This window comes from Oratosquilla oratoria, chromosome 21, assembly GCF_046742065.1.
Source record: "Oratosquilla oratoria isolate Oo_2021 chromosome 21, ASM4674206v1, whole genome shotgun sequence".
Lineage (NCBI taxonomy): Eukaryota > Metazoa > Arthropoda > Malacostraca > Stomatopoda > Squillidae > Oratosquilla > Oratosquilla oratoria.
In genome coordinates, this window is record NC_134797.1 from 30491469 (window position 1) to 30503968 (window position 12500).

General features: G+C 39.9%; 1 protein-coding gene across 2 annotated transcripts in view; it reads right to left on the reverse strand.

The window, feature by feature from the left end:
• The window catches only part of LOC143036820 (beta-galactosidase-1-like protein 2), a 201591-nt gene that overhangs the window by 22611 nt on the left and 166480 nt on the right, over positions 1–12500 (reverse strand). For both annotated transcript variants that reach the window (XM_076204615.1, XM_076204614.1), the window contains one exon: positions 5859–6005. In XM_076204615.1, coding sequence (XP_076060730.1) covers positions 5859–6005 — 147 coding nt within the window. The remainder of the gene's footprint in view (positions 1–5858; positions 6006–12500) is intronic.

The following is a 12500-nucleotide window of genomic DNA, read 5'->3' on the forward strand; positions in this document are numbered from 1 at the left end:
TATATCTTTATATCTCTTTCTCTTTTAAAGAGAAAATTTACATCGCATTCGCCTGTAAAAGTTTTAAAGTTTTCTTGATCCGCCAGTCTACAAACTTGACGACGGTTGTCCTTGTCCCACGCCCACGCTTCCCCTTGTATCACGCCCACAACTCTCTCTTGCATCACGCCCACGGCCGACCCTGCCAGTCAACATTCTAGGAGCTCTGGTGCCACCCCTTTGAACCAGAGTCACGCAGAATTCTTGTGAGTGAAGACTCATCATCACTCAAAGAAGAATCCTGATTATTTTTCGTTTCTATTGCCTCTCCTTTATCATTTGTATGATCGCTCCTTTTCGGTACGTTAGTGTCCCCAAGGATAGAAGCGCTGGGTATTGGAGCCATTATGCCTCCCCCCAGGCAGTTCTATTCAGTTAAGAGAAGCCTTTCACAATAGAAAGAATTGAAATATAAACTATGTAGAAAAAAAATTGTAGGAAACAAAAATGGAGATCATATGCGAACCTATACGAACTTTCCCTGTGGATATTTGGCTTTTCTTTCTTTTTTTTTTTTTTTTTTTTTTTTTTTTTTTTTTTTTTTTTTTTCTAGCAAAACTATCCTTCAAGCCTATTTTACTATCACACGGTTCGGTTCTTTGAGTGAAAATAAAAATGGCCTCCTTCAGGTTAAAAAAAAAAAAAAAAAGAATCGTCCCGTAATATTGCAATGTTCAGAACGCATCTCGATCCACACTGTTGACACACTAGATCATTTTTGTCACTATAATACGAATGTTTTCCTTTTCATTCGCCTGAGAAGAGGAACCTTTTCTGTGACTAAAAATCGAGCGATTTCAATTTTATGCGGCCGACTTTTTTATCGATTGACTAAGTTTGCGCAGTTCGCAAAAAAAAAAAAAAAAAAATCGTGTGGACCAAACGAACTCAACACGCACGGATTAATGCTCAAGACCAAAGCTTTGCTTTGTCCGTCCTTAGAAGCAAGCAATTCCTATGTATTACTTCAGAAAACCTTCTCGAAGACAGACAGCTACATTTTGTCTTATTTAGCACTACTTTGTCAATATTTAGATCGCGCGCGTGTGTGTGTGTATGTGTGCGTGTGCATGTATAAGTTTGTTTACACTCTTCCTCCTCCTTTTTCATCCTTTCTCTCGTCCTCCCTAAGTATTCCAGCACTCATTTTCTCTAGAAATTTCGTTCTTGTTAATAAAAATAAACCCATTTCCTCATACTGGTGACGCAATTCAAAGAATTGCTTTAGTTTAACCCAAACAGAACACTAGATCAAACTCAAACTCGACTTAAGTAACGTTACTACAACTATGTTTTTACTACCTTTCTGGTATTCGACCGTAGTGAGATTAAGTAGTGTATTACATAGAGTAACCTTGATTGGGATGAGGATCTATAAAAGGTACACTAAGATAATTTAGGTTTTTACACCAATTTCTCAGACTTGAGACGATGAAACTGAGTCTTATGATGATGTAGTTAGGCAATGGATAAAGAAAAAATCAATACACATTGGTAATCAGCGACTTCAATGCTTAATTGGGGAGGTGAATTGTGTATTAGGAATTACTCGTAAGGCTACGACGATACCGTTACCTGAGTGGTATCGTCGTAGTCTCGTAGATGAGCTGCACGATTCGAATCCCGATGGTGTTGGTCAATTATTGAAATTGTCTAGGCGAGTTTATTTCCGAGGAGTTTGTCCAGAAATTCGTTGACGTTTTCATGTTGACGTCTTTTTTCCGTACGAAAGACAGTCATGGCTATTCCTCTCGTCTGTTCAGAAGAATATTGAGATTTTCGTCTCTGATGGTGAAGAATTGTTAGTTCGTTTGTCTCAGTCTATACCCAATGTAGTGTTTTTTTTCCTGTCTTAGTTTGTTTATCTGTACTTTATTCTATTTTATTTTATTTTGTTTTATTTTATCTTATTTTATTTTTATTTCATTTTCTCTATCTTATTTCAATTAATCAGCCGTTTAGTTGCATCTACATCTGCCACATCACTTATGCAAACTTCTCTATCTCATCCCTCCACCTTATGTCTGGACTCCATCTTTCACGCTTTCCGTCTCGCGGCGTCCACTTAGTAACACACTTCCTCCACCACACCATCATTCACTCGCAATAACCTGTCTGCCCAATTCCACTTCCTCTCTTTCACCAAAGCCTTTACAATATCTTCCACTACAGTCTGCTTTCTTACCCAGCCTGCCGTCTTCTTGTCCAGTTACACTAAACCAGTTTTGGGAGAAGAAAGGTGAAGGATAACTTGGAAATCAAAAACAATTTTGAAGTTCTAGGAACGAGGACTCCATCCACGGCATAATGTATAATCTATTGAGCAACACTAGGAAATCGGCAAAGTAGGAAATATAAAGAATAAATGTTCCAAAGTGACATTTGACTTAATATACAGAAGGATTGTGCAGATTAAAAGCAGGAGAGGCTAAATAGAAAGCTGAACTTAACAATCTTATCAATAAAAGGCAGAGATCAGAGGAAAGAAAATGATAGATTATATAGAGAAAACTGATAGGACAGGTAAATGTATTGAACAGGCCAGTCGTTGACTGCCATTTTATATTCTAATCTTATTTGATTTTACCTTACCTTGCTCTGCTTCCTTTTCGTTCAGATTTAATTATCTTATTTCATTTTATTTTATGCTATTCTGTTTTATTTTATTTTATTTTATTTTATCTATTTTATCTTATTTCATCTTATCTTTTAATTTTACTTTATATATTTTATTTTTCTTTAATTTGATTTTCTATTTAAATTTATTCTTATTTAATTTTTTGTAATATACATACAAACCAGGTTTTCTCCCAAGCTTAATGAAAGTGTCTGACATAAGATACAATGAGAAAAAAAAACAGACTTTAAAGAATATCAAATCCTCATTCATTGAGTTGAGAAGTTGATTTATCGATTTCGATCTATTTGTAGTCAAAGATTTAATTCAGATGATTAAGAACTCCTTATTCTTATAGATGTACGCTTCCTACTGGGAAGACTGGTTTTCCATTAGCTTTTTTAAACTCCAATATTTCTTTGCCAACTTCGCCTTAGCCGCCCACAGGAAATCGCAAGGGCGCGTCCATAATTACTGAAGTCAACTTCTGACAGAAAAGTTCCCTTCCATATATTTTCCACATCATAATTCGAAAAGGAATGATAATGATGATTATGAGTGGTTATGACAATGATAGTGATAACAGTAATGTCGATAATAACAGTAATGTAATGTATGATCTAACAGGCAAAGAAGGAGTATCAAGCCAATTCTATATTAGGGTTCTGACATTGATTCTTTGCTGACGCTGCATTTTCAAACTGAAAATAATGTTTCCCTAAAGTCACTGGCTTGTACGGGGACTGCTCGCCCAACAACAATGTTAAAGAGAAAATACTTTGACTAAATCTGTGAGCAAAAGTAATACACTCGTAAAATTTCATAAAGCCTCCTTTCAAGCATTTTCCAATAAGATGAATTTATTGAATGCGTTAACTTACTACATTCGTGGCGAGATCTGACTTAAAGGCAGGAATGTATTATCATGTGAGGACGGAGGTTCGTCCTCAGAAGGTGTTTATTTCGATACGTATTATCCTCTAATGAAAACAATCTAGTTTATTGGCATCCCTCTCTCCACAACAAAGTAGATCTATTACAATTGGAAAGTGAGGAGAGTAGCTCTCACAGAGACGTAAGTTTTATTGAAATACCATGAATCTAATCATAACTTAAGGAAATTAATTTCGTAACCAAACGTATAATCATTGAACGCCACAGAATAACAGAAACCGATATATGGTTAATCACTCTTTGCGCCAATGTTACAAAATTAATTTCCTTCATGACAAAAAAAACAAGCCGTACGTGATGCGTGTGTGTTTGCTGGTAGGTAATATTTCCATAGATAAAATGATGCACCAATACATCTGGATTAACGAGGCAGATAAGTCGAGGACGCCGCTAAATTATGTCTGTTTTAAGGATGGAAAGCCATGAGCGGGACGTAAGGTGCCAAGACATAGGGGCTGTTCTCTCCAAGCACCCCACGGAGTTCCATCATGGCAGTGATTAGAACGAGGATCAGATATGCAAGAAGGAGAGGACTGTTTCTGGAAACGTGGGGAAATATGGACAAATGCACGAATAGGGATCTGGACCTAACTTCATTTACCTGAGCATACGGTATTCCTTGATCCAAAACGTCCCATCCTGGGAACCCATCTAATGTTTGTATAACTAGATGCTCATTGTTACCCATTACGGCACATGGTGACAATTCCTGGACGGTGATTAAAGCGTCTGAAAACAAACCTAAATCAAAGTCCTTTTTTCCCCCATCGTCAAAAAAAAAAAAAAATTAATTACATTCGACCATCCCTTTCCATCTTGACACCTCGTGGATGAAAGGTCATCCTGTTCCTCACCAAACTGTTTGGGTCAAAAGCTTATTGCTGTATCTGTTACCTTACCATTCCACTCACGAAGTGAAAACCGAGAAACCCCTGTTAGGACAAGCCCTGTTGCGGCAAGCCTTTTTTTTTTTTTTTCTTTTTTGAGGGTGGGGGAGGTGATGTCTGGGCCGCAACTCAAGAAGCACGCAGCGGGCCCCGAGAATTGAACTCAGGACCACCTGCTCACGAGTTAGACACGGTAGCCACTGAGCTACCACACTACCACTTACCACTAATGTAGAAATAGAAATTACCAAATACTTTATTTTCCTAACGACATATTCGTCAAAGTCGGGTAAAAAAAATTATTCAGCAAATACTAATATATTTGGTGTTCACGAATGTATGTCTTTTCTTGTATATGGGGTCACAAGCACGGACGAATTGAAGAGCCAGGCGACAGCCAGAATAAAGTATAGAGAGCCAACCAGTATGGTACAGTCTTTCCGCACGTGGACAACAATGGCTTTGGTTACTACATTCAAATACAGAGGTTTTATGACTCCGAAAATGAGACCTAATGCAACGAAATCATGTCTAGACACGTTGGGTGAAACGAGAGATGGCTTCCAGTGCAGAGAGTACATTCAGTCACTAAATCCCTTTCGTCCACTTCATTTCCATTCTACAGCCAAAACTTAACCCCTTCAGTCTGGTGACAGCCTTTACAAATTTGGTTCTGGCTAACTCCAGACGATTTCATTCATTTGCAAAGGGGAAACCTTAAGTCGACAAAGTTGAGTCCAGCTGTTTAGATTTTTTTTCGATTTGTTATTAGTAATGTGTATGAAGTGAGACTCTTTGATTCGGTCGCCTCTCTTGTAAGTGTGAAAGGACCTATGGTGTGTGTGCGTGTGTGTGTGTGTGTGTGTGTGTGTGTGTGTGTGTGTGTGTGTGTGTGTGTGTGTGTGTGTGTGTGTGTGTGTGTGTGTGTGTGTGTGTGTGTGTGTGTGTGTGTGTGTGTGTGTGTGTGTGTGTGTGTGTGTGATTCACCTTGGTCTTTGGATCACGTGTTGGACTTGTGATCGACAGCTATTTCCCTCCCAGAAGAGAGCTCAGAGCTCGTATGACCGATCTATGGGTAATGCTATGACCTTACACGCACACACACCCCCAACTCCCCGCCCACGAGAGTTGGAGTAACGACTCAAAGCCCAGAGATACTGAAATGATTTCAGCCCAGGGCAGGATTCGAACCCTGTACCGCCAGTACCGCCGTACTGACAGTCTGGGAATCTACCAACCGCTCCACCGAGTCGGTGTGTGTGTGTGTGTGTGTGTGTGTGTGTGTGTGTATACCAGTGATGGTTTGTAGGGCATATACGAGCCTCGTACGTTGACTGTACATATATATCAAGGTTACTTACCGTACGAAGAGACATCTGGTGCGTAATGTGGGAACACATCCATGGTGTTCGCCCCGGCCATGAAGCCAAAGTTGGTGCCACCGATGAACATGTACATGTTGACAGACGCATTGAACGATAAGATCTGCTTCAGGTTTGCCTCGAATTCTGAAATGTTAGATAATGAGAATGTTACGATCTCAAGAAATCTCACATCTGAATTTTAAAGATATTCTAATTAAATTCATTCCGTGAGCATCTTAACGAATATATATAAATATATCAGGAACTTTATGAACAATTTTGTACACAGACATACTTGCACCACTTATGTATGCATATGGCTATGTACAGGACTTCGATTAATTCCCAAAATGGAATATGTTTTAATCTTTCTCTGAATCTTATATTTTGGGAGATTTCAATGCTATCACCAGTTTTGCCTTTCTCTTCTTTCTGATGAACTCGTCGGAAACTTATCTTTATTGTACCTTTTCCGTACAGAGGTATATTTGTTGTTCTATTTGTCTTTCTCTTTTCTCGTCTTTCGTTTTCTCTAACAAATCAATAGATGTTGTAGATGTATTCCACGTGTGTTTCATAGGTTCCACTTCGGCCATATACTCATTTGCTTCTTTTTCTTTTTTCTTTTTTTCTTCTTTCCTCCACCTCTCTCTCTCCTTATCCTCCCCTCTCTCTCCTCGTCTCCCCCCCTCTCTCTCTCTCTCACACACACACACACACACACACACACACACACACACACACACACACACACACACACACACGCTCTCTCTCTCTTTCTGTTTTCTTCCTCTGATTTTTTTGTGTTCAGCCTTCCTTGGTACAAGATAGTTATTAGATTTCCAATCATGAATAATGCGATCATAGAGTTCCTGAAAAATGAAGATGTTCAAATATGACATGAGGAGAATGAATAGATAATCAGAACTCCCATTCTTTCTTTTCACTCTAGATGCTGTAACCCTCTTCCTCAGGACAAAACCCAGAGAACTCGATGCATAATCTGCCTCTCCGATACATTTTTTGTTCCTCTGATGACCTTTTCTCTAAACAAAAATACATACATATACCAAAGGCTTTTTCCCCTTTACAAGGGGGGTAGCCAAAAAAACAAAAACAAAAACAAAGGCATACAAAACCACTACCACCCATTCCTCCCTAACGTTTCATCCCATCCCATTCTAGAAAAAGTGACAGAAGAAACACGAGGAGTAAAGAGAATTGTAACGTTTCAACGTTCCGACCCACAGGATTCCGATGAAATGGATATTTCTGTTCACTCTAAGGCTTGACAATTTTGTCAGTGGTTAAGATCACGCGACCTCCACGGCCGAGGGGGAATTAGGACAATCCTCTTACAAGGGTCTCGCTTCTGAAACCTTCATAGGCGGCAGAGGTCTCCCCTCACCTGAATAACATCGTCTGGTGACAGCCAGGAAAGGCTATCTCTTCATTCTCCTCATTTCGTGTATGGACAATTTTATTTTTTCAGGAATTCTATAATCGTAGAATTCATTATTGGAAATCGAATAACTATCTTGTACCAAAGAAGATTGAGCATGAAAAGATCAGAGGAAGAAAACAGAGAGAGAGCGTACGTGTGTGTGTGCGCGTATGTGTGTGTGTGTGTGTGTGTGTGTGTGTGTGTGTGTGTGTGTGTGTGTGTGTGTGTGTGTGTGTATGTGTGTATAAACCGGCGACATTTACGAACGGGTTAAGATAGGATATTGTCCTCTGAGGAGTGGAAATCTTCCTTCGTCTGAATAAAGTCGTCCAACAGTAGTCTGAATAAATAATTATACAGGGAAGCCCAAAAGCTACCATACCCAAACATTAGTAAGTATTCAGTAGATTACAATAGAATATCGCTAGAATGAAAGTAAATACGTAATGTTTAGGTAAGGTAAAATTCACCTGAGATAATAATGAATAGATAATGTTTGAGTGAGGTAATTTTTATCTAAGATAAATATGAATAAATCAATAATGTTTGGGTAACTTTTGGGTCACTCTGTATATAGCAACATCGGCTTGAGATCGCTCAAATCCTAAATTCGATTTTTTTTTTTTCTAATTCGAAAGCCCCTAACAACATTTCGGCCTTGCAAGATTCTTCTTCAGGAAGACCTGCATTGGCCCAAGAAAACTGGGTCAGATATTGATTACCTGTTTTCTCTTTTTCCCATTCCCGGAAGCCTTTGTCAGGTCGGTTTTATCGAGCAATTTTTTAGAGATTAGGCGGTTGAAAAATGACAACCCTCTTGGCTGCCTGAGGTTCTCTAAGCCTCGCCTGTCGAACCCAGCCCCGGCCTCCTGTCAAGTGACCCGAAATAATCTAGTTACCCGTGAACGAAGCTTTCAGGCTTTTCGTCCGCTCATATTCCTGGGAAACGATTGTTGCGTGATACATAAACATCTTATGAGAGTCGCAGCTATGTAGGATGGAATCCTTTCTTCTTCTTCTTCTTCTTCTTCTTCTTCTTCTTCATTCTCTTCTTCTTTTTCTTATTCTTATTCTTATTTTTCTTCTTCTTCTTCTTCTTCTTCTTCTTCTTCTTCTTCTTCTTCTTCTTTTTCTTCTTCTTCTTCTTCTTCTTCTTCTTCTTCTTCTTCTTCTTCTTCTTCTTCTTCTTCTTCTTCTTCTTCTTCTTCTTCTTCTTCTTCTTCTTCTTCTTCTTCTTCTTCTTCTTCTTCTTCATTCTCTTCTTCTTTTTCTTATTCTTATTCTTATTTTTCTTCTTCTTCTTTTTCTTCCATTTTTTCGACTGTTTCCCGTGACTTCGACGTTCGTACTGTGTCAAGATCATGTAGGGCAAGAGTTCTCAACATGTTTTCTCATATCTCCCATACTTATGTACTGCTGTTCTTAATCCTCCTTAAGATCACTTCAACACTAAATAAAACTGTTCAGCACCCACCAAGCACCACTAGTTTTCTGTTTGTGGCTCCACCTGTGAAACTCTTTGGGTCCTTAGGATCACATGTTTAGAACCGCTAATCTAGGGAGGTGACCACTTATGGATCTCTGTTCATCCACGGACCACATGCTAGAACCGCGAATCTAGGCAGGTGACCATTTATGGATCTCTGTTTATCCACGGACCACGTGCTTAATCGTAGAACCGCGAATCTAGGGAGGTGACCACTTATGGATCTCTGTTCATCCACGGACCACATGCTAGAACCGCGAATCTAGGGAGGTGACCACTTATGGATCTCTGTTTATCCACGGACCACATGTTTAGAACCGCTAATCTAGGGAGGTGATCACTTATGGATCTCTGTTCATCCACGGACCACATGCTAGAACCGCGAATCTAGGGAGGTGACCACTTATGGATCTCTGTTTATCCACGGACCACATGCTTACTTGTAGAACCGCGAATCTAGGGAGGTGACCACTTATGGATCTCTGTTTATCCACGGACCACATGCTTACTTGTAGAACCGCGAATCTAGGGAGGTGACCACTTATGGATCTCTGTTTATCCACGGACCATAGATTCGGAACCCCTGACTTAGGTGGATGACAAACAAAAGAATATCTTCTTCATACTAATGACAAACATTACAAATTATTTTATTCAGCTATGGGTTTTCACAGCGAGCAAAGGTGTTGATCTAGACCTGAGCTTTAATGGGCACTAGTTCGATTCTTGCCTCCGGACAATGCCTTCGAAGAATATAATCAGTCGGTATTTGCTCTTACTCAGGGGGTTACCTCGGAGCAGTCTTCCGCCAGTTGATAGGCCACATAATGATAAATAATAATGATGATAATAATGATGATAATAATGCTGATGATAATGATGATAATAATGATGATAATAATGATAATAATAATGATAATAATAATAATGATAATAATAATAATAGTAATAATAACAATAATTAATAATAATGATAACAATAATAATTATGATAATGATAATACAGTAGTAGTAATGACAATAACGACAACCAAAAATAATAAAAATAGTACGCTCTATCCTGGGCTCAATTTGGATATCCTGACCATCCCGTGGAATTGCTCCTAACCAGGAAAGTGATTAATATTTTCTTTGCGTCGAGAAAGTTGTCCTTGAATTAAGATTCAATAAAATATTTCTCCTAGATGTCAACTAGCCCTCTGAACACGTAGACGCACTATGCCAGGCGCCAGAAGATTCTGTTCCTCTGAAGAAGGAGTGTTCATCGTAAATGTTGTTTTGCTCTGTTAATTGGTTGTTTAGAATTGACACGAGAGAGCCTAAATATGGCTACACCGAACTGAAACTATGTTAAGGGGCATTTAGACGGCCAAACGGTTTGACAAACCCGGTTTGTCAAACAAGTGCTTGAAGTGGTTTGACCGTGTGAATAGGGTATTTGGTTGTCAAACACGTTCGACAAACATGTTTGACGACCAAATACCCCATTCACACGGTCAAACATCACTTCAAACACTTGTCTGACAAACCGGGTTTGTCAAACTGTTTGACCATATAAATTCCCCTTTACTCTTAGAACCAATAAATGACCTTGATTCCAATGAGTTACCTTGACCTACGAAGTGATGCTAACCTACCGGATGTCCTTAGCTCGTGTGATTTTACCTTGCAACGAATGATGTGACCTTGACCCACGAAATGACCTTGACCCACGAAATGACCTTGACCCACGAAATGACCTTGACCCACGAAATGACCTTGACCCACGAAATGACCTTGACCCACGAAATGACCTTGACCCACGAAATGACCTTGACCCACGAAATGACCTTGACCCACGAAATGACCTTGACCCACGAAATGACCTTGACCCACGAAATGACCTTGACCCACGAAATGACCTTGACCCACGAAATGACCTTGACCCACGAAATGACCTTGACCCACGAAATGACCTTGACCCACGAAATGACCTTGACCGATCGAGTCATACTCACATAAAGAACATCCTTAGCTCGTCCAAGCCTGACCTTGAACCACAAGGTCACCGCGATCTGCTGTGTGACCTAGACTCATCGATTGCTCTTGACTAATCACGTGACCAATTTCTAGTAATAATCATTTGACCCCGTCTCTATAATGAGGTCACGTGTTGGACAATTCCCTCCCACGGGCTAAAACCACTTCATCTCAAACAATTACGAAGTCATGTCGGCAAGGAAAGCGCTTCAAGATCTTTGCGAAGCCGTTAAATCTCTGTAAAACAAGGCGACCTCTTGCTGTTTAAGTGAGGTGATTAATCTTCGACCTCTTGTAGTGTTACAGAAATATTCCATTCACGACCTGTAGTATCACAGAATAATTTATTTGAGATCCTCCACAGTATCACATTCATATTTATCGTCTATACTGACGGAAGTAAAATATAAAATAAATTACAGTATATCACCTACCACACACACACACACACACACACACACACACACACACACACACACACAAATGATAAAATAGCATATTACTAGTAATTGAGAGAAATCAGTTTATCTCTTCAGTGTCCATATCCGAATGTTATGTCTTTCCTTAGGCGGTTTTATCTCACCAAGAGAAACCCCAACAGTCGTCAAAGTTTTAAACAAGTCTTGATTCGCCTTTGACGTTCGTCCCACAGTTGCCGTAAATCAATTCTATTCAGCTCGGGAAGAGAACGTCACCGGAAAGACTTCGATCCCAGATGCGACAGCAGAGTGTGATAAAGACAATTACATTTTTTTTAGATAAATTCTTCGTTTGTTGTCGGTGTCTCTTTAAAGATATATCTTGAGATTTTTTTTCCTTCAGAATCATCGTGAAACTTGGGGCTCGACACAGATTGGGTGCATTGCCAAATCCCTTATCGTGTCGTTGCGTCTCTCCCTCCTCCTCTTCCCTTCCTCCTCCTCCTCTTCCTCCTCCTCCTCCTCTCTCCCTCATGCTGCCTCAGCCACGTTGGCAAGACTTGCGCTATTTTTCTGTCTTTAATGTTATTACCGTCATGCCGTATGGAACAGTTGCTGTAAAATGTCGCACGTGAAGACAATGGTTCTGTTTTTTTATATAAATGTTTTTTATTCTTCATGATAGTAGATATTCAGATAGGCTCCGTCGTTTTTAGGGTTCTGCTTTGTGTAATTGCGGTCGATGCGGGCGATTTTGTAGAAGATTACTCCGATCAGAAGTAGCCATGGTTGATGATGCTGATGCTGATAGTGATGATGGTGGTGGTGGTGGTGATGGTGGTGTTGGTGATGGTGGTAGTGGTGATGGTGATGGTGGTGATGGTGGTGTTGGTGGTAGTGGTGATGGTGGTGGTAGTGGTGGTGTTGATGGTGGTGATGATGATGATGATGATGATGATGATGATTTTGATGATGATAATGATTTTGATGATGATGATGATGATGACAACAGCATCGACGATAACGACGACAACGACGATGAAGACAACAACAATGATGACAACGACGAAGACAACAGCAGCCATGATAATGATGACGACATCCGCGACGACGACGACGACGACGAGGAGGAGAACGACGAACAACATCCAACGACAACAAAGGAACAGTGACGACGCAAAAAGCAATGACGACGACGACGACGACGACGACATTGGTGTTGACAAATATGACGCCTGCGGCATCAGTTACGACATTTCTAATATTTTTCC